General features: G+C 37.7%; 2 protein-coding genes across 5 annotated transcripts in view; both read right to left on the bottom strand.

The window, feature by feature from the left end:
- Positions 1-464: 464 nt before the first annotated feature.
- On the bottom strand, positions 465-15,981 carry bmp5 (bone morphogenetic protein 5). Its single transcript, XM_043234599.1, has 7 exons — positions 14,361-15,981; positions 10,604-10,796; positions 6,059-6,207; positions 3,958-4,155; positions 3,280-3,356; positions 3,064-3,174; positions 465-2,565 (listed from the first exon to the last, which is right to left on the bottom strand). The coding sequence occupies exons 1-7, from the start codon at positions 14,812-14,814 to the stop codon at positions 2,416-2,418; spliced, it is 1,332 nt and encodes a 443-aa protein (XP_043090534.1). The 5' UTR covers positions 14,815-15,981; the 3' UTR covers positions 465-2,415.
- Positions 15,982-16,677: 696 nt separating this feature from the next.
- col21a1 (collagen, type XXI, alpha 1) overlaps positions 16,678-22,414 on the bottom strand; it is a 52,471-nt gene continuing 46,734 nt past the window's right edge. For all 4 annotated transcript variants that reach the window (XM_043234594.1, XM_043234597.1, XM_043234595.1 and 1 more), the window contains 3 exons: positions 21,554-21,754; positions 17,868-17,945; positions 16,678-17,563 (listed from right to left, as the gene is read on the bottom strand). In XM_043234594.1, the coding sequence (XP_043090529.1) occupies positions 17,376-17,563; positions 17,868-17,945; positions 21,554-21,754 (467 nt within the window). In that variant the 3' untranslated portion in view covers positions 16,678-17,375. The remainder of the gene's footprint in view (positions 17,564-17,867; positions 17,946-21,553; positions 21,755-22,414) is intronic.

Raw genomic sequence — 22,414 nt, 5'->3', positions numbered from 1 at the left:
CAAGTTTCAGCGGCGTTGTGGGCCGACTGCAAGCGGACACTTTCAAAATAAACTATGAGGCCAGAGAAAAGAAAAGAAAAATGTTCTAGCTTACGATAGGCTAAAGTAATGGGAGAAGAATTTCACAAATAAATATGACAGTGTTGATACTTTGTGATAGAGATTTACATTTTATTTATTTGTATCATTAATTTGTTGTCATAAATCCACAAACAGAAAAAAGGGTTTTTTTACCGTGTGGAATCATAAAGATAAATAAAAACAAACTTTTCCTTGCCTGTAGGTATTAAACATATTTCAACTAATGTCACACAGGTTAAAAATCATGTGTTTTCCATTCATTTAAACAAAGCTGTGCACGTGTTCAGATTGTGTTCTCTTGGGGTGTAGTGTACTAAATATTTACCTAACTAGATAAAACATACTCCTAATCATTTTAATATGCGTCTCCTTCCACTGCATGTATATGTGTACGGCACAAAAGAACTGCATTTTTAGCTTTGTTTGTGTCGTCCACTGTAGGTCATGCTTTCATTTCAGGCATACCGAGGTTTATTGCAGTGTAACACAGGAATATGATTGACAATCGCCCCTTTGACTACACAAAACAACAAGCATATGAAGCTCATTACTACAATAAAGTCAAAGAGCAAAAACAGAGCAGCAATTTGAGCTAGAATATGCATGAGGCACAGACTTGCAGTGCGGTGGGTGTCCGCTAGTTTTATGGTTCAAAAAACATAAAATTCAAATTCTGTTAACAATTTCAGCAAGCATGTTTACATGCACATCATTTTCCGATTAAACCCTGTGGTCTGGTTAAGCCTTTAATCTGGAAAAGAGTCAACGTAATACAATCCGTCTCCTTTTTGCTGTAAAAATGATCTGGATAGCTTCATTTTTCACAACTGAGTTGTAACGCTGATAATTACATTCGTTTGGACATGTGCAGATCGCCACACGAAATTCCAATTCACGTAAACTTATTCCAGCTGCCTTAGAACACTAAAAACCAGAATATTAGCTTAATCCAGTTAAGGTATAACAATCAGGTTAATGCGCGTCAGACAGAACAGTGTAAATGCTGTCACTGTTGTGTGTCAAATAAGGATCCGTAGGGCCCCACTCTGATCGATCCCGTGCATATGTGTGCTCAGCATATTCGTTTATGCTCATGATGGTGAATGATCCCTTTTCCCCTTTTATGTGGCTACTATACTAAGAGAGTCTGCTCACTGGCACAGATTTCCTTAAAATAGCAGCGTTCACACTGGGCCTGGTGTTGTAGAAAGGAAGACGTTTAGTGGAATTGGAAGGAATCCATGATATTAAACAGTAGATGGGATTGTGAAGCAGCAGGAGTAATCATGCAGGGCAGCAGGCCGCAGGAATGCAAATCATCCACGCCGCTAGAAGTTAAGTTAGCAGGTGGCCTCCGCTATTCATTGGACGTCAACACTCTTTTTTTAGTTTGGGACCACATAACATCTGGGTGCCCTGACCACTGGTTTCAATTAAGTAAAATACAGTCGCTCAATTTTCTGGCATTTCCGGCATTTTCTGACAAACAGGGACTTCATAACAAGTGGCGAGTTTTGATCAGATGAGTAAACGCAGATTTGCATAAGTTCATGCAACAAGCACAGTAGAGACAGACGCAGAAAATATATTTGAAAATAGATTTAATGACGTACAAACACTGTTCTAAAATAATAAATGCAATATTTTCCAAAAAAAATATATTACTCAAAGTACTAATGCAAGTGTATATAAGGAAGAGGAATATTTGCTCAAAGAAAAAATATATATATTTTGCATATCCACCCACTGATTTCTAAAGCAAACTAATATGAAACAGTAATTGTGGGTTGCAATACTTTGGGCTATTTGAGGAAATATGCATCGTATAGTCCTAGGACATACTCAGTGCTTTTACAACAACACTACGATAATTTTAGTTTTTAAAAAAAATGAAACGACAACATTTGTTTGTGTAATTGCTTGCGAAATCCAATATGGCTGTTTTCCCTCACATAAAAATGCAATTAGGTGACTTAGAGTTTAAGGCATTTGCATTTCTTTTGTAAAATAGCAGCAGTTCTGTTTTGGAGTGGTTGCTTATGAACTTGACGTTTAATCTAAAGAAATGCAATTACACTTGATCCTGTAAAACTCTCTCTAACTGGCCTAAATCATTAACGTGTTCTCAGAGAAAGAACAATCAGCTGTGGATCTGTGGTAAAAGAGTGGTAACTCATCTACATCTCTCAAATTAAAAAAACGTTATTACAAAACGAAGCCAAATAAATAAGAGGAATCATGAGCTAATATATACATAATACTGTACATCAAATGTCAAAAACTATTTCTTTTGATATGTTATTCCAGCAATATGACACGGAAGCTCCTCTGTCCTCAATGGCATCCGCAGGACCTCACAACCATATTCCTGTACTTCTTCAGAATTACGTTTGAGCTGTCATCAAAATACAGCACCGATATGGCATTCAGTTTGGTCGGTGCACAGCAAGGCTTTGGCACATTATCAGGAAACATTAGATGGACCTAAAACAAACCAAGAAAGAGAAGTCATAGTCACCTCGTAAAATACGTACGAATTGGTCGTGAGACTATTTTGCACGAAAACCTCACGATTTTTTACGATTTGTTTAAAACCCAGTGATGGGTAGGTTTGGGGGTTGGGGGGATAGGTGTAGGTAATTCATACAAATTCATACGAATTGGCACAAATACGTGCAATTTAGCAAAAATCGTATTTGTATTAATTGTACGAATTGTACGAATTAGCCACCTCGTAAAATATGTACGAATTGCCATGAGATGTGTGACTGGATTTTAAATGGAGACACATAGACATAGAAACATAGTAAACTAAATTATGAAATGTATTAATTTTACCATGAAATACATGAACTACATACATATTGTATATAAAATAGCTGTCCATTTGAGGTCTAATTTTTATACATTTTATTATTATTATTTTATTTTTTTTTTTTTTTTTGCACAAACACTGTATGAGGAAGCAAAAAAAAGGCTTACCAAGGTCTGCACAATCGCATGATTTGTCGCATTCATATGAGCATTGAGTGGAAACGAACATTCTCCATCACAATAAAAGGCTGCGTAGCCCTCTGGAGCAATAATCCAATCCTAAAACGACAGAGAGACAGAGATGAATTCTCTAGTTGAGTGAAGCAATCCCGCTGCGCAGTCTTGTAACTGATTGATGTCTTGCGAGCTGCCACATGTGTTTACCTGCCATCCTAAGTCGCGGAAGCTCACGTAAAGTTCATGCTTCTTGCAGGCTTGTCTCTGTTCACTGGTGTTCTGATCTAGATAACAGCAACAAAACGGAGGTTGAGCCTTCAAACACTGAAGTGGTCGTGTTGTTTAGTCTAGGAGTGTGTGTGGGCTCAGTGTGCTCTATGTTTGCAGCTGGCAGGACGTCTTTGTATACAGACTCTGAATGCTGTAAATACTCAGTAATTTGATGGGGGCCTGCATTCAGGTAAGCTCAGCAGGTATTTCTCATGCGAGTCATCTACAACTGGAATTCAAAAAAACTGCTACTGCAAATAAACGAAGCTGTAAGTGATTCATACAAAACATTCTAAAGGAAATATCCCTCGAATATGACAGGTGTCAGTGAAATAGGAAGGCCCTAGCTAAACTTGACACATGACGTGCTTTGAACAGCTTCTGACTGACAAGTAATGTTCATTTCGTTTTCATATGTCGTATTAGAGTAGATTTGATGCCACTAACCCGACACATTTCGTAAATATCAATTAGTTTGATCCAGTCAACCAGAAGAGATTGTGAGATAATGAGATTGAAAAAAGAAAAGTTGTTTGTCAGAAAGCGAGCTGTTGCTGTTCCTTGTATAGTGGAACTTAAAAAAACTGCTTACAGCACCTCTGAATGTTTTTTTACCTCCACTTTTGAGAGCCGGCGAAGATTTCTGTTGTGTTCTGCTTTTGTTTCTGTTGTGGCTTTTTCTCTTGCTTCCTGTGGCTCTTACAGAACGGAGCAGAACCTCACTGGCTTTGAAAAAAGCAACCAGGAATGGCTGTTTAGACTGAGGTCCATTCCTTCCAATGATGCCAGCAGATTTCATGTTGATGCTTCTACCTGAAAATCAAACAGATGCATGCATCCGATTACGGAGATCAACGTTAGACAAACAGCCTTGATTAAGGCACGAAACCTCTTCCTGGCTGGCAAAATCATCCCAACTATTTATGACAGTTTCTATGGTCAACACAGATACTGTAGTGATTGTGTACATGTCAAACTGAGAGCGAGAGGGCTGAAAACCGATCCTAAAATACAGACAACTTCATGGCATCAGGTTCCCATTTAAGAAAGAGGAAAAACTGGGTGTAGTCGTGACTCAAAGATGATACTTTTGTGAAGTCTCACGCTGGTAAACGTGTCTGTTTTTAAACTAATACAATGAATATGTGAATGGAAATAACACCAGCTGCATTTCATGGCCCTTATTTCCAGTAAAACGCGTACACAGCAATAATCAAAACAATAAAGCGCATGCAGGAAAGGACACTCAAATTTAGCGCTGTCTTTAAAGTGACCAAATGTTTATCATTTAATAAATTACCCAACAAATTATTTACATAGAGCGATGGTAGTCTGGCAGACAATCTTAGCTCCACTAAATAAAAAACACATCCCACATTCACAGTTCTGCATATTTAAACCAGAGTTTCCATACAGTGGTGTAACTCACTACATAAACACTGCATTACAACGCTTCACCGAAGAAATCAATTAAGTAGTGCTGAACCTGTAGTAATTTTGTCACACATACAGTTGGGTTATAAATGATGCCAGTTCTGTTAATTAATTGGTTTGAAATTGAAATAATGCCAGATTGGTTGACACAGAATTAAATTTGAGGAAGGAAGAAAATATTTGACTGTTAACTCACTGACTGTGCCCAAGACCGGTCTGCAATATTTGAGTCCAGGTCATATTAACAAGAAACTATGCTTTTAACCACAGGTTGACAGTTATATCTCTAACCACACATTTTTTTTGTGATGCTGTTTTCTAATGGAACTATGATTTTGGACACACCAAATCATTAAACTTTGTTGGTACTGTTTTTTGTGCTTCTGGGGAATATACCATTGGTTACTAACACCAACTTGTTATACAATAACACCATAATACTCTATACACTATGACTAGTGCACAACTTATTAACATTTTGGCAACAGACTTTGAGCAGCGATCATTGACCAGTGGCCATATCATGAGCATTCCTATCCATGAAACTCTCTGTCGGTGGTTCTCAAACATAACTGAAGAATAATGTGTGGATTATGTATCTTCAGTAACTGGTGATTCTGGAAATATGGGCAATTTTTAATTCTAAAATAGCAAGTAATGCCATTGTCATTTTCTTATTTATTCGTTTTTGTTAATGATATCCAGGGATTTCAATTTTTGTGTCAAACCTCTTTGACATAAAATATTTACTTTTTTATTTAGATTTACATATCAATAATTTGATACATATAATACATATAATAACACATTCGAATGTTCAGCTTTCTATCGGTTAACATGGCCATGCAGGTTATGCAGGTAAACAGATTAAATATTTCTCTTTAAAATATTTTTACAAATAATCTTTAAAATAAATTTTAATTTTTAATTTAACATTTTATGACTGAACTGCTTATTAGCTTTTTATCAGAACAAAAAAAAAACCCACTAGTTTGAGAAACTAGTTTAATGTAAATTGTTTCTCTTTGTTTTTTATATGTGAAGTAAATGTCACGGTAAGTTTAAAACAAGTTAGATGAAAAGTGATCTAAAAAGCAGTCACAATACAGTACTTAAAATGAGAAACTAAAAATGTCATCATGTGATAATGGATTTGAATGGAAAATTTGTAATCTTCCTTGAACTGACACTGCAGTTTCTAGTACCTGTCCTCTGAATGCATTCTCTGACACAATAAACTGTGCGATTGTCGTTCGGTAAAGCACGGCTGTCCCTGTCTTACCGTCGGTGGTCTCCACGCAGAGCTGCAGGCCCATGTTCTGCTGTGGGTTCAGAACCCAGTGATTACTAGTGGCCGTGATGTCAAACACCAGCCACCCCCCATCGGTAGCGCGGATCTTTTTGGAGTCCAGGAGAAAGGTTTCAGCATCCCTAAAGAGAAGATAAGAATGCACTATGACAATGAGATTTACATGATATTTTTGAATATAATATTTCACTGTCCGTCACAAACAGACGAATGTTAAACTGTAATGACATGTTTAACATCCGAGACGAATGAGTCGGATTTTGCTAATTGCAGTCATTCTGCATCTTAATTAGCAATGTTGATTATAACATAGAAAAACAAATATTGAAACGAGTGCAACCAAATTTTCTCTCAGCCCTTCCTTTTCATCTCGACCACGATTTTGTCAACAGGCCATTCCTGTTCATCTACTTAACTGACGTTCCAAAACAGCACATGGGCCACACAGTGAGACAGCAGGCCCGATCTCACAGACAGGAAAAATGATCAGAGACAGTGGCACGTCCCAGCATGCCACAATGAGGGCGAGCGCAGCACACCACCGCACTTTTTGCGTCCCTGTTACAGCTCGGCATTCTCATTTTCTTTTCAACTTTGGCGTGACCGAGCCAATACAACTGACATCAAGTAGGCGATCTGTGCATCATATAGACTGACCTCAAAAGACAGGGAGAGATGAAAACAGACCCGAATACATGTTCTCAGAACTCTTTGAAGTACCTTGGAGTTGCATGTGAACACCATGGCTAATGGTAAATCATTCAGTTTATCTGCCATCTGTTAAATGTTCTGATTCCCCTACTGATGATTCTTTGAGCACTTCAAAAAGTGCAAACCCAACCCAGGAATAATTTTTCCTGAACCAAATATTCCAAACAAAAACACTGGTATTTTTCTGTATTTCTTTTTATTAAAGGATCTCCAATTGCACTTTGCCATGTGAACAACTAGCTGGTAATTACACTGATTTAAGTCTCATGAGCCTTCAGTTCAACATAACACATTAAAAGTTCTTGGTTTACTTCCAGTTGGACACGACAAAAATAATGACTTGCAGTTCAGTGAAAAAGTCAAGAACTGCTCTGACCGATTCAGCCAGAGTCATTAGACTGATTCACACAAATAGTGAACTTGTGAGTTTCAGACTGATTTATGAGTCAGTTCATTAAAACGATTTGGCTCATTAAAGTTGCTTGCGAGTTTGACTACATCAAACTGTGAGCAGCCAGAAAAGATAATGCATGGTCTATTTACCGTGTCATGGCAAAAGGGTCTTTTCCTTTCAATATATATATTGAACTTGTTTTCAATAAAAAGTGGTTCTCTATTCCCAATCTTAACCACTGGGGTATTGAAGTACTGTACCTCCACAATACTGTTTTGTAAAGGTGTAAAGTTTCGTTTACCACCATGAGTTTAACACTCACTGTGGGCATGCTTTGGCCCGGCTAGAAGAAGTGGGTGCTAAGCTGTGAAACACTAAATTCCACTAATCACAGGAAAATCACAGCACAGAAACAGGAGTGAATGTGTGAAGTTGTGGGACATGGACGCCTCATAAACACAGCCATGAGGAAGGGTTCCAGGGCCTCAGATGGCAGAATCCATTATAAACCCGTTTCATTGCCCCAGGAGAGCCGTATCTCCGCTTAAATGTTTCAGCTGCATTCATTCATGGTGAGAAAAGGCCCTGTCTATGGTGTGCCCATGTATGACTCAAGATAAGTCACGGCTCTCTATCTAGATTAGAAGACCATTAGAACCGTGAAGAGGCAGGTGGGCACACACTCACTTTTAGGAAGCTTTGGAAGTCCCTCGACACAGGGGCCCTCTATTAAGGCCAGATGGCCCTGTCTGGGGTGCAAGCGCTCTGACAAGCAGTTGAGATACGCAAAGAGTGATAACTGATGGACTTTCAAGACTTTCATAAGTGCTGGAAGTTGAAAATGAGCTGTTAATGGAAAGCTTTATCCATGGCCATTACCAGCAAGTATATCTGGTGAGACTGAGGAAGAACAGGTTTGCTTTGCTTCGGGTGAGCTCTGGTAATGTGAAATTGTTCCTAGAGGACAAGAGGTGGTCTGAACCTCACAGAACAGAGTTGAACTGATGTCATGGTCTTTTAGTTGAGCCCAGATGGCTACATCCAAAAAAAAAAAAAAAAAAAAAAATCAGCAAAGCTGGGCTAGTTTTCTTTGGAAAAATGTTTCCATACATCATTCCAGAATGACTATGCAATCTTTCTTTGCGAATTAAAGGCACAGGTTGGACCTCCCATACTTTAGTTGAGTTATGTTGAGAAGGACTGTTTACTATCCTAACTCAAAACTTATTGAGCTACACTGACATCAGCAATGTAAAAGGTTCGATATCTATAATATAATCTTGGTTCCCACATCTTTTTAACAATGAACTGAAACAACATAATATTGTAGAGGATAACTTAAACATTTATCTGAACTCATATGAAATGTTATTTCCCGGAAAATCCTACAAGAGTTTTGTTTTGTTTTCCTGGACATTTCACATAATATGATGAAGGTGAACAGATGTAGCTTGCTGCGCAAAATAGAGTGCTCAAGTTTGGGGATTGCATAATAATGAATGCAGTAATGAATGGATAGATTTAAGGCAGGAGATGGGGTGATGGAGGGATGCTGGAAGAGTCATTATGGTAGTGAGGTACGCAGCTGTTTATATACTCTTGCATAATGATTGACAGGATCAAATGAACTAGCTCCTCCTCAACCTTGGTTTTAAAACTCCATAAAGTAAATCTTCTTCGTGGAATACTCAGAATGATAAAGATACCAGTCTGCCATCTGGAGTTTTTCGCATTCAGCCAAACCAATGATATTAGTAACATATTAATAGTAAACATGGTAGACTACTGTAGTTGTAAAAGAAGAGCTTGAGAAACGTGTTTGTGAATCATGTTACACAACATCGCCCTTGGAACGAGTTTCAAAGTATGTTGCATTAATATCAGCCAAACATATTTAACTTTTTCCACATATTTTCTGAAACAGTAAGTTGACTAATCCGAGATGTTGTGGATCAGTCAGTCTTTCAATGGTGACAAATTACAGTCTTAGAAGATCCTGACGCATTTAGTTTAATCGTCACAAGGGAAACCTCCAGACAGACTCCAGACTCACTCGTGTAAACAGGATGTCCTTTTATTTTCCGCTTGATTGCCTGCCTAAAGTGTTTCACAGACCAGGCAGAGCTTTAAGAGACTACCCTACAGGTTTAATTGGAAGTCAGGTTTAATTTAAACTCAACGTGTTACTCTGGGGCAAAAACGGCCACTGATGTTTTGTTCAGCTGTGAAAGAGCTGAACCCTTTCAACACAATATCATAAGTATGTTTAGTGTTTTATGTCCTTGTGATTAAATGTTCATTTATACATCTTAAATACATGAGGGAATGGTGTACTGTAGATGCCCAGATTTGTGGTTTAAGCGTGTGGTAATGTTTTATATGTTGATTTTGTTTATTGTGTTATTAATGTTGATGCTGTAGAAACTGTCCTGCGAAAGAACAAATAAAGAGAACTACTACTACTACTGTATTACATTTAAAGACATGAAAATATTTCCAAATCATCTGAAGTTTACAGAATTTTTATCTTAATGGATGCAGTTAATAAAGAATGAATGTATTCTCGGTCATTTATTAAAAGTCCTTTTATGGGAACACTTGAACAATGATTTTTCTAAAGAAATTAATACAGCAAGAAGACATTAAGTAGATACAAAAAATTTCGATTATGACATTTATAATGCTACACAAGGTTTCTATTGTTAAAAATGCTGTTCTTTTTCACAAAAGTATGACTTTTTAGGGAAAATATTAAGCATTCAAATGTATGTCACAGTAATGGCTGCTGAAACTTCAACTTGGTCACAACATTAAATTACGTTTTACAATAAATGCATATTATGTTATAAATGCAGCCTTGGTGAACAGATGACACTTTTTTCAAAAACATCCCAAAACAGTACAGGGTATTTTATTTGGAGTGTATTTTTTGGCATGTTTTTTGTAGACAGTTCTGGTTCTCATTCAGGGAATGTTTACTCTATTCTTTATTACTATGAAGTGAATATATGGAATAACAAAAGTATGAAAATAATGTTCTGACAGAGAAGTGATCCAACTAGCTTTTCAGCTTCTTCGCTCTCTCAGCCAGCTTCTTGAGGTTCATTCTGTGATGCTTTTTAAATGGATTTGAAGAGGTTTATACTGTATGCATTAGACACGTATTGGCTGCTTTTCTGTAGCTCCATCTGTTCCAACTCATCCAGACATTTTGATTAAGATGTTGTGGGGAATTCCCAGAGTGTTAATTATGGCCGCTAACAATGGGGTTTTATTTGCAGGTGCTGTTTGTGTTCTTTTTGCATTCTATGAAAAGTATTTTTTAATTTAAGGAACGGGATCATGAGAAACTTTCATTGGCTCTAGTACGTACAAACTTTTGAACGGTGGTGTAAAATGGTGAAAGATCTCACCTGTTTGGATATTCTTTGATGACTTGGAATATGGTGACCTTGAGTGTGATGTTCTCATATCTGATGTGACTTTGATCCTTATAAATCCTGAACTCGGCGGCGGTCACTGCCTCGCCTTCCGGAATCTGAGTCAGGTCGAAACGAAACTCCCTGTAGTGTCGTCTGTGATGAGAGAAATCCTTGTCCCGCTCGACTGCACGGAAACACAAAACACACAATGAGAAGCTGCACGGGACTCGAATGTTTCCCACTGTAGGACGGAGGAAGAATATCGTGTGCATGCGAGCTGTCAGGAGCTGCTTTCCTTAAAAAGTCGTTCATCAAAATCGTCAACATTCCACGCCTAATCCAAACATTTGGACGACCAACAAAAGCAGTATCCAGTCCATTAAAGCAGCCATCTGAGCACAGGTAGCGGACGCTACACAAGCCCTTCCCTATACGCTCTATCCATGATGAATGGGCTGTCGGGTAAGAAAAACAGGCTTTCGCTAATAACACACTGCGTTAGCAAAGAAAAGCCGACGAGACACAAAGTTTGAGTGAACAATGTATCACAAGCTTTCTGCTCCGATATTCTGACCTCCCAAGATTCCCATTTCTAATCTGCTGCAAATACCATGCGGGTGAGATGTTATCACTGTCAGAAATTTAGTGCTACCTCCTAAAAGTGTCCTAAATTGTAGAAACCTTAACGAAACATCTTTGATATATTGGAGGTGCCTAGTAGATAAGGCTTTCGCTACATATGACTGCTTTGCCAGATAATGAAGAAGCATTGCATTGCATTCAATGTCTGTTTTAACCCTTAAACAAGCCTTCTAACATTCAGTTCAGCACCAACTGAGGCGTGATGATCCTGCTGAAAATATGCTGCAGCTTTCAAGAATACAGCATGTACGCTGAGCAGATACGAAATATATATATAATAAAAAGCGAGAAAAGAAGTGGGTAGTGTCATTTAGAAACATTTTATTTAATTAAAAATAGAGGAATATAATTAATTTCCTGGAAATTAGTGTCTGTGTTGGTTTGGTAGAAACTACAGTTTTTGTAAGGCAATAAAGAAGCAGATAAGACTGTGCTTCTTAGGACTCATTATTACAAGACATTCCGACATAAAAAGCCTATTTTTTAAACCAATTTAGTTACGAGAGATGTTTGAGGAGGAAACCCACAACCAGCTGCTAGATATGTTTGGTTTGTAAAACTGTTAAACAATAAAATGCAAAGGAACAAAAGGGTTAAAGAAAAATATAAAAACAGAGCTATGTTATTTTTTTGTGATAGTTTCCCTTTAGTCTGCAATTCTCATTTCTGTAGTGTTGCCTAAAATATGCATGCACAGAGTGAAACGCAGCCATGGAGCAGCAGAGCTGAAGTGCGTTTGCATTGTGGTGCCTGTGAAAGAGCGCAGCTCGGCTCCTCTGATAGTTTATCTACAGTGAAAGTCTGTAGTTACTTAACACGGAGAGGTCAGAGGGCAGGCCACAGTTACACCAGCTGGCCAGACTCAACTTCAGCATCCTGGCTGCTAATTAAGAACAGAGGATGGGGATCTAGTGCTTTCCGGGCAATACAGAGATATTGTTTGATTAATTCGGTGCATTCATTTCGAGAGATCAATAGAGAAGTTAAAGCACGTTTTGCCTGCATGGCAACGATCCAGCCGAATGGAGGCTTGCGCTTCTCAGTTTTCTTCACTGTGAGTGTACCTTTCGATCGTTCTACGGTAGAAAAGCTGCTTTTTTAAACCCCTGAATTTCAGCATCGATGGGTTTTTATGAAATGCTAGGCTGCGACGCATCCAGGACCCTTTTAGCACTCTAGCCTCATTGTACATTGAAAGAGCTGCAGTGCTTTGAAAGCAGACGCTATACATGCCCTCATTCTCCTGAGTGAAAACACATGGAGCGCAGTTAAGGTGATGATGGGGGACTCTACCTTAACACACACGTTTATTTACTCGGCCATATCTGAGGCCCGAACTGTGTTTACGCTGAACTCCCTTTTGTATTTCTCAGGCAAATCCATAAAAACAACTAATTCATACAAGACTTTTGTGATTCATCTGGGTGTAGGATTTTATCCTGTACGTAAACAAAAGAGTGACCTTTAAAGTCATGCCCTTTAATGGAAAAAACAAGCAAAAATATGGCTAAACCAGCGTCTAACGCATAAATTAGATTAGCGGAGAAAGAAAAAAGGCACTAGCTACTGGCACCAGATTACCAGATTTAGAGCAAAAGCGGCCTTTCTTCAAGCTCTTTCCTCTGCTTAACAACAGGAAGTAATTAAGGCAAATTATCCTCAGGTCAGACAGTCACTTGATAAGTTTACATGAACTGTGAGGTGAGAGGTCACAGCCACTGAAGTTGTATACAGTTCAGCGTATACTTATCGTCTTATCGCAGCATTCTTCAAATAACGGCAAAAAGCATTTATTACTAACGACAGGATATTAACAAACCCTGCATGTCCACGTCCTTCAGGATTTGCTTCACTTTTTCTGGCTTTCTAAGAAGTATATGATATAATGACACTCTTTATAGCCACATTTTTATTTTCTCTCTAACCTGCAATTGCCTCAGAGTTTCCAGTAACCATACAGTCCTATATATACACCGTTTATAGAGTTTTCAAGGACGGCGTAAATGTGAAGGACTATATTCCAGTAATATATGTATATATATATATATATATATATATAAAAATCACCTGCTATTTTAACACTGAGGGCGTTGGATTCAAATAAAGGTTATATTTGAAATCAAATAAAGGTTGTATTTGAATTCAAATGAACGACTTATGGCATATTAAATATTAATTTAACGTTTGCAAGGACCTAGCAATAATATAAAACTTTTTAAAAACAATTATTACCATACAATATAGTCAAAGAGAATTTTGTAACCACGACATCAAACGGCAAAAAGGTAAAACGGGCTAGATAGATCGAAGTGTAGTTAAACAATATACTTTAATTAAATATTTGAAATATTTGTCACTTAAATAACCAGAAAATGGACATCATCTAAATATTTTTTTCCTTTTGTTTTTGCTAAACAAACCACGTAAGAAACGTGTTTGCTCCCAGCCCTTCCAGACTCCCGTGTGTCTACTAAATCCAACAGGCTATAATTTAACATTTTATAAACCTGGTGAAGCACTAAATCTGTAATATTGTGACAAACGAAACGGTAGCTTGCAATTATCAATAATTACCATTTAAAATCAGGAGCTGGGCTGTAATTGCATTCCTTCTATAAACGAGCACATATTTTAAGTTTAAACAACTTGCTCTGATGTCTTGAGGCCCTTCAGCTCAAACATATGGGCGTTTAAAAGCATCAGATTGACGTGCGTAATTGTATAAAAACCAAATATAGGCTGCACAAGTTCACATTCCCCTGCAGAAAGAAAATATTTTCGGTATTTCCGAGACCCCACATATCTCATTCTTTGACTGACATAAATGCTGTAAAGATGTGCTCGAGCTAAATGTTTAATTGCATTTGTTTTCCTTTATTTTTATGCAGTGTGACACACCAAATAAAACCACTGTACTGGAAAGACGCCTTTACCTTTTTTTTTTTTTTTTTAAATGCACGAATGTATCGAGATAAATAAAACGCGTAGCCTACATATCCAACAGATTTTGCGGTTTTGATTTGACAAATTTGAATAGGCGCAAATAATAATATTTCACGCATACGCGCGAATTAAATACGGACGCACATTAGGTCGCCATACGTACCAAGATTGACAAAGCTCATCACCATATCCGCGTCGTTAAGAAAGTTGGTGTCTTGCGCGGTGGCCAGAGGTGGGCTCTGACTGGTCGAGGGCGCAGCGCGGTACGGCTGCTGCGGCGCGCTCGAGTATCCGTGTGGAACCACAGAGGCGCTTTTACGCGCTTTCCCAGAGAGCGTCTTCCCGAGTATCGCGTCCTCCTCCTCGGTCGTCATCGCGTTGTACAGGTCCAGCATGAAGAGCGGCGCCGACGACGCTTGTTTGCCCGGGGAAAAGGGCCTGGGACGGTGAGGCAAGCCCAGGATGGAGAGGATTTCTCTCTGGATCTCTCGCCGCTCGTGGTTACGCAGCCGCCTGTAAATAAAGCTCGAATGCACGTGGTTGTCTCCTAAACCGCACTGAACGCCGTGAAGAAAGCCGAGACAGCTCCACAGAAGTCCAAAAGTTGGCGCTCTCATCTTTATTTCTCAGGATGATGCTTTCACCAAGCGACTGCTGGGTTGATGATGGTGCTCACCATGGCGCACCATTAATAGCTGACTTTGTTCGAGTTCTTTATTGGTCAAGTCTTTATTCTCAAACCTACAGTGAATGTCTTCTCAGGCTTCAAGGTGACGCCTCAGGTCATCCGTCGCTTGCGCCGCACCAACATCTTCACTGCTGTCATGAACCCGAATCGAATTCTGAACTCTTCTCTCGCGCAGCACCGAGCGCCCGGGAACGGAAGCGCGCAGCCTTCGGGAGTCAGCGCGTGAACTAGCTCGACAGAAGACTACATCCCTGAAAAAAGTGTTGAAAGCGGTAGTCCGGCCCACACTCTGGAGGGTTTGCATCAACCTCTAGCGGTCGTGTATAAAACATCGTTGACCTGGGGCATGAATGCAAGCTCACCGTGAAATGAGAGACACTTGATATATGAGACCTTTCGTGATTAGTCAAAGGAAAAGTCCAGGCGGGCAAACACCTGTCAGCTTTATTTCAGCGTTGCTCGCTTATAATCGAGCTCAGAGTGCGTTTTTCCAAACAATAGTATGCTAGGGCAGAGTTCTGTTCATATTATTCACTTCTACAACGGCAAACAACTGACTACTGTAAGTTGGCAACCTTAATATGGATGAACGATGGTATAGGCCTACACTACTATAGCTATACTAGGCTATAATTGTAGTTTTTGTCTTTGATTCGGTTTTTTTTCATCCATTTTAAATGTTGACTACTGCATATTGAATACTGAAGGCTCATTGGGCTGCTTGGTTGTCTATTTTAAGCCGTACAGTAGCCTATGTTAAAAGACTTACTGTATAAAATGTGAAAAAGAATGTGCGTCCAAGCATTTGACTGGTACTGTAAAAATCTATGGGTTGTATATGACATTTATGAAAAGTGAATCATTTTAGGTTATCTATAGCATGGAAACCTAAAGGGCAAAGTCTTAGGAAACGTCCAGCATGCAAGAAAAGAGTAACAGCGACATCTAGGAGTAGAATTCAGGCGGAGTGGAATCGCATTTTTAACAGTAAAAATAGTTTTTAGTAGCACTTTAAGGTTAATTTGTTAACATCTTTACTCAACTGAAATGATTTGATTGGATCACGTGTTGCCTAAACTGCGTAAATAAATGATTCGTCGCAAGGATGTGCCTCAGACATTGAGATTTTCTGGAAACTATTGTGTACGTTTTCCCATATAAGTGATGTTTTTGTTACAAACCATGAAGCAACAACAGCAACAAAAAAAAAAATAATAAAAAAAGGTTTTAATTAATGTTATCAAAAGTCATTCAAACACATGAAAGTAAAAACAAAAAAATCACTGCAAAAACAACAAAGCGCTCTCACAGGAAAAGCGGTAACTGATATCAGTTCTTATAAATAATAAAAAAAATTATACATTTATGGGAAAGTGAACTTTATTACACTCTACTACACACCCTTTATCAGCCAAGGGTAAAAGATGAAAAAAATGCTTTCAGAATTGTGTCTTTCATGACGTTTTGCTGTATGGTAAATTTGTTCAATTTACCATTTTTTTACGTTTAATATAGATATTAACTAATCACACTTGCATTTGTAATCTGAAATGTAATAAAGAGCTTCCTATGACTATGGAAAACCTGGAATATCAGAAAATTATAAATTGTGAGCCCAGGCCTGGTAAAGATGTGGAAATAAAAATAAAAATACATGTATGGAAAAGCCATGGACTATACTGAATACATGTATATATCCATATATATATATATATATATATATATATATATATATATATATATATATATATATATATATATATATATTTTTCTCTAAAATATTAAAAGGATATAATTAAAAAATGTAAGATTTTTTATTAAGGTTTCCTGTAAAAACAAATGTCTGAAAAAAAAATCATGGAAATTCATTGATCAAAAGATGTGGGAACCCTAATAAGCCCTACTTAAAGGGACGAGAATTATATCTGAGAGACGTCAATATGAAAATTAAAAAGCACGAAGCATTGCAGAAGAATTCCCCTTCCTCCAATAAAAGCTTGCAAGCGATAAAAAAAAATCTTCAAAAAGAAACAAATGCAAAATGGACAGTAAATCTAACTTCATAAATATAAACGAGATGATTGGTTGGTGATGGTTGAACGCCACTTGGGGGAGCAAGAGAGTGAGGCAGGAAGTCGATGTCTGGGTAGGATTTCCACTGCGAGTGTTGCAGAGCTCCTCACACAGGATGCTTTTCACAAGTTTTTCGGGCCGATGCGTTTCAAGCCTCATGACAAACAGCGTGAATAAATCATGGCACATCTCAGCTCGTGACACAGAAAGACGCTGAGTCACGGACAATCGGTGGTGTTAAATGTAAGCGACATCGTATTATTTACACTTTAAGAGGTACTTCGTGTGTCCACGAGTGTGAGACACTCTTGAAAAAAATATGATCATCCTGAGATTGGAAAGATTCGCTGTTATTGTTTCCTTTCATTCACTGAGCAGCGCCGCGTCCAGACTGTCTGCATTTCAACCAAAGCTGTGTCAATAGTTTGGCCCTTTACTGAAAGGATCTCTTCTCAACATTGCGCCGTAGCACATGGAAGGATGGCACACGCCTGGCTGACCGGGCTCGCCGGGGTGCCCCCTCTTCCCCTCCTCGCCGTTGTGACCAGGTGAGCCTGGCTTACCTGGGTGGCCGGGTTTTCCGACCCCTGCTGGACCCATTGGACCTGAAACAAAGTCATGCGACTGTGTATATTACTCGACTTCAATAAAGGTGCTGTATGTACCTTTTTGACTCTACTAAAGCATAAAAATAAACATAATATATTTGCAGATATTCAAGATACACGCTAAGTTAACATGCGTGTTTTTCTGAAAAACAATGCTACAGTCAGTCAATCCCCTTTACATCTATATATATTGCAAACAAACAAGCGAAAATGTATGAAAATACACAATAGAACATTAGTGCAAAAACGTTTTAAATAAAATAATACACAGTGTGTTACACAGAGCTGGATTGGCTCTCACCTGGTGGTCCTGGGAGACCTGGGTCTCCGATTAGTGAACGTCCTTGATTTCCTTTCTCACCCTTTTCCCCTGGATCACCTAGAAAAAAATTAAAATGATGTGCGTTCAAAGCAAACAATTTACAATTAAATCTATTCAGATTTCACTTTACTTCACTAAGCCATTCATCCAGTGTCCTTAAAGGAATAGCTGAAAAAATGAATTTGCATTCTTGCAGAAAATAACGTAGTTATTAACGTTATCAGCTTCAGAAGAAACGTGATAACCCCCTGAAGGCGTATAGGTTGCAGATGTATCTGATTTACGGAGCTATCCACCTGCATTACTAAGTTTGGAAGAGCTGAGATAAATAATAAATAAAAAAAAAAACGTGTTCATCTGAAAGAAGAAAGTCATATACACCCAGGATGGCTTCAGGTAAAATAGTAAAATATTGGGTCATTTTCATTTTTGGGTGAACTATTCTTTTAAACTACTGCAGGAAAACTAATTTGACAACAGTAGTCTTATTCGGATAGGATTCGTTTGAGAAATTAGTTTTAATTCATTTTAAGTGCTTACTGATATTGTCTAATCCCACTGGTTCTCTTGTGTAACGTAACCTGAGCTATTGTTTGTACTGTATTGTCGTCCATTGTGGATGGTATCTTGCAAAATACTAAAAAAAAAAAAAAATTTGTATATATGATTAAATAATTAAGCCAAGCCTGCCTGCTTATTATTGTTTCGATGCAAATAATATTTTATCTTAAGGCACACGCCTGAGCATGCAATTTAAACAGAGCGGATTGATGCTTCACTCAATATTGGGTTCCATGCCAAAGGACCCAAGCACTACTCAACTCATGCTCAGCAGTAAAACAACGTTCACTCTTATTTTTAAATTCCTTTGCACTATGTGACTTTCTGTTTCTGTTGAAACTAGATAACACACAACTCCAGCGTTATGTATTTTGAGGGAGTACTGTACGTTCAGTTCACATATGCGTTATTATTGTGAGCATTTCCCTTTATTTCTCTTTTCACTTTATGACCTAAAAGTATGTAGAGAGAATCTTTTCTTGATAGTTTACCTTCAAGCCTTCTCAGGACTTTCCTCATGTATGTGTATTTCTGCTTGTGTGTTCATTAAGTGTTTAGTTTCCATGAGTTTCTGGCTCTGCCTTTACGATTTGGACCCTTGATGCATGTTCTAATGCATTGATACTGTAAAAAGGTAGTTTCTGTGGCCACGAAAATATCGTTTCTTAGAGTTTATATAATTTTCCAATGAATGCTTGCTGAACGAACAGATTAATTGATGGCAATGTAATTCTGCTACAGTTACCATTGGCAGTGGATATAAATAATTGCAATTACTCATAATTAAATGTAATTATATATATATATATATATATATATATATATATATATATATATATATATATATATATATATATAGTTCCAATTCTGCACTTGCTTTAGAGAATTGTTTTAACAGAACAAAACTTAAATACTCAATTTTTCCTTTATAAACCATTATCTCAAAATTATTATGCATTAGTAAGCAGTTTACAAGTGGATCTATAAATGCCTTGTTCCTGAGCATATCTATAATATTTAATGATTATATTTTCATATTTTATTACTTATCAATTTACTGTTTCTAAATAATTAGGTTATTTACAAAATTAGGTTATTTATTATTTTTTCAGCGTTTAATAAGATCATTTAGAAAGTGTAAGTAAATGATTAATAAATTATTTAAAAGTTCATTATTAAATCTTATTATTTAGACACATGATAATAGTTGCTCAGTGTGTTAAATAATGCCTTATTAACACATGTTCCTGCTGTAATTCGTGATTAAGTCAGGTAGTTATAAAACATTTAGTAGATGCCGGCCATCTGTTTTTGTGAGCTCATCTAAAGTGAGGACTATTTATAACAAAGGAGATGTAATGGCTCATTTATCTTCCAAACAGAAAAGTTAAACAAACACAACACAGAACAGAACGCAGAAATATTTTTTCAAGATGCAAAAAAAATTAACAGTACAACTATACAGTTGAAAAATGCAAAAACAAACCTCTGCAATTTAATGAAAAAAATCTATTGTACAGTTGTACAGTTTCGTAGTTTTTTGCATCTTGAAGTTAACAGTCCTGTATCCCTCTGTGCTGTGTTTGATGCAAGGCTAATAAACTGCTTACTAATGCATAATATCAATCAATCAATCAATCAATCACTTTTATTTATATAGCGATTGTAACGGTACAGGTTGTATCAAAGCACTGAACAGTATCAAATAGGAGAATACAATGATAGGGATGTATAATGACGAGATTGAACAATTAGTTATTAAATGCAGAGATGGTGTCTGTAATCAAATCGATGATAATTGCTAGAAGTTAACTGCCCCAACTAACCAAGCGAGAGGCGACAGCGGCAAGGAAACAAAACCATAATAATGTTAGACAATTTTTTTATAAAGGATGAATATATAAAGTGTTACCATAATAGAAAACTGTGGAATTCAGGGGTATTCGATGCAAAGGCATATATGATTGATAATCTGCCCCTTCTGAGGCCTCTACTCTTTACAGCCTGCCTAGACAGCAGTTCCACGTTGATGGGCTCTCTGTGAGTCTCCACGACTAAGCAGTCCTGAGCACAGGACATAGTTAAGCCTTCTCTGGCTTTAAAAAGTTATTATGCAGAGGCCTCCATCTTTAGAGCTCAGCTACTGCCTAACTGACTTGGTTTAAAGGTTATTTATGATTATGTATTGCTGGTAGGCCTATCCTATTACAGTGCTTTTTGGGCTATATAGAGCTGTTTGCTAGATCATGATTTATCTAATTCGTTCTCCAGTGACAGATCGGATGTATGAAAGTATATACGTTACACCGTTATTGAGTTTATTCCATGACGTTATATTTGTAATACTGGATGTGTATACTGCTGAAACAGTTTCTACATAGAGCCTGTGATGATGTTGTTGGTTTGCGATCTACATCAAGGTAAATGAACACGGAAATGTAGCTAGCATCATGGATTATCTCGCTCACGTTGCTAATATCGTGTTTAACCATGTGTTGATTTCGTAGATCTGTCAAGTAGATCCACCCTGTTTGAATTTCTTTGTTTGGCCGAACACAAATGAACATTTTTTAACAAATTTGTAACCAGGCTGTTTTAGGTCTTTTTTAGTATTTTTTTTCCTACAGTGAAAGTCAATGGTGACCCAAAACAGCTTGGTACAAACCTTCTTCAAAATATCTTCTGGTTTGGAACTACTTGAGTAGACCATGACAGAATTTTCATTTTTAGTTGAATTATTCCTTTAAAGCAGATTTTCTATAACTTGGTTTTCTAACACTTTTTGAACGCCATAACCTTAGACCTATTGCTAATTAAACATCTCCTCAAATTAGAATATCACAAAAAGCATTCTGGGTCGGGTGAGCATCGCTGAGCAGACAGAGCGAGTGGATCAGAATCTTCAGAAGGGCACTCTCTGCTTTGGAGGAAATTTTACTGCTCCACTCCACTCACGTGCTTTGGCAAATGCAGTTGTAGACATACTAATGGTGTAATAATAATAATACTGACAAATCAATTTGTATGCCAATGAATTTCTGTGAACTATCTGAGACAATACACAACCCTATAAACACGATATGATGTATTTAGCACTCCTTTACCTTTCATGCCAGAGACACCAGGCCGCCCGGGCAAACCCCGCTGACCTTGCAGCCCATTAGAACCAGATAAACCTGGGAATCCTCGAGAGCCATGAGGACCCGGTGGCCCTGGAGGCCCTGGGGGTCCCAGTCGTGTGTAGCAGTGTTCACAGCTTCTGTGATGACTGTGTTGGCTACTCAATAGTAGAGCAGGGATCTCAGCTGTAAAAAAAAAAAAAAAAAAACATTAAAATATATCGTACAACAACATACAGGCGAATAAAAGCCCAGTTTGATTGTAATGCCTGATAGACGCATTTAGCTTTTATGACTAATTTAAATTTTGCATCTGGTGGTACATTTATCACAGCAGAAATGAGTCAAGTGGTTGGTAAAAGGGTCCGCACTTAATCAAATCAAATCAAATCATTTTTATTTATATAGCGCTTTTAACAACACAGATTGTATCAAAGCACCAAGCACATTTATTTTGTGGGGTTCACACGATAGCTATAAATATTAATGGTGATTTAATTCTTAAAATGCATTCACAAATAGAGTGTTGAATAGCAGATAAAATTATGTTTATTCTAAATGCACACTTTAATGTGGCTCTGTGTCTTTATTTTTCATCAGCTAATAAACAGGTAATAATACAGGTTAATAAACAGGTATTCCAAATCCACAGAGCAGTGGGTGTCCGAACACCATGAATTGTGTACATACATGCCTACACCACCTTCCTTGCTTTCTTGAAGCTGGTGTTATTACACATTTTGGATTGACGCTCTCCTCATTTCCTGCAATATTAGGCACCTGACATTAACAAATTCTTCGACACTCAGAACACTCAAAGTGATCGTCCTCGAGGTGTTTAACAGG

The sequence above is a fragment of the Puntigrus tetrazona genome, unplaced genomic scaffold (assembly GCF_018831695.1).
Source record: "Puntigrus tetrazona isolate hp1 unplaced genomic scaffold, ASM1883169v1 S000001170, whole genome shotgun sequence".
Taxonomy (NCBI): Eukaryota; Metazoa; Chordata; class Actinopteri; order Cypriniformes; family Cyprinidae; genus Puntigrus; species Puntigrus tetrazona.
This window is presented reverse-complemented; position numbering and strand designations above follow the sequence as displayed.

What these genes read in the sequence shown, in the direction of transcription:
- bmp5 (XM_043234599.1), bottom strand. Translation starts at nt 14,814, where the DNA reads ATGAGAGCGCCAACTTTTGGACTTCTGTGGAGCTGTCTCGGCTTTCTT. An exon ending in GCCGGCTCTCAAAAGTGGAG is followed by an intron (nt 3,357 to 3,957) that starts GTAAAAAAACAT and finishes GCTGTTATCTAG; the next exon opens with ATCAGAACACCAGTGAACAG. An exon ending in ATGCGATTGTGCAGACCTTG is followed by an intron (nt 2,566 to 3,063) that starts GTAAGCCTTTTT and finishes GGTTTGTTTTAG; the next exon opens with GTCCATCTAATGTTTCCTGA.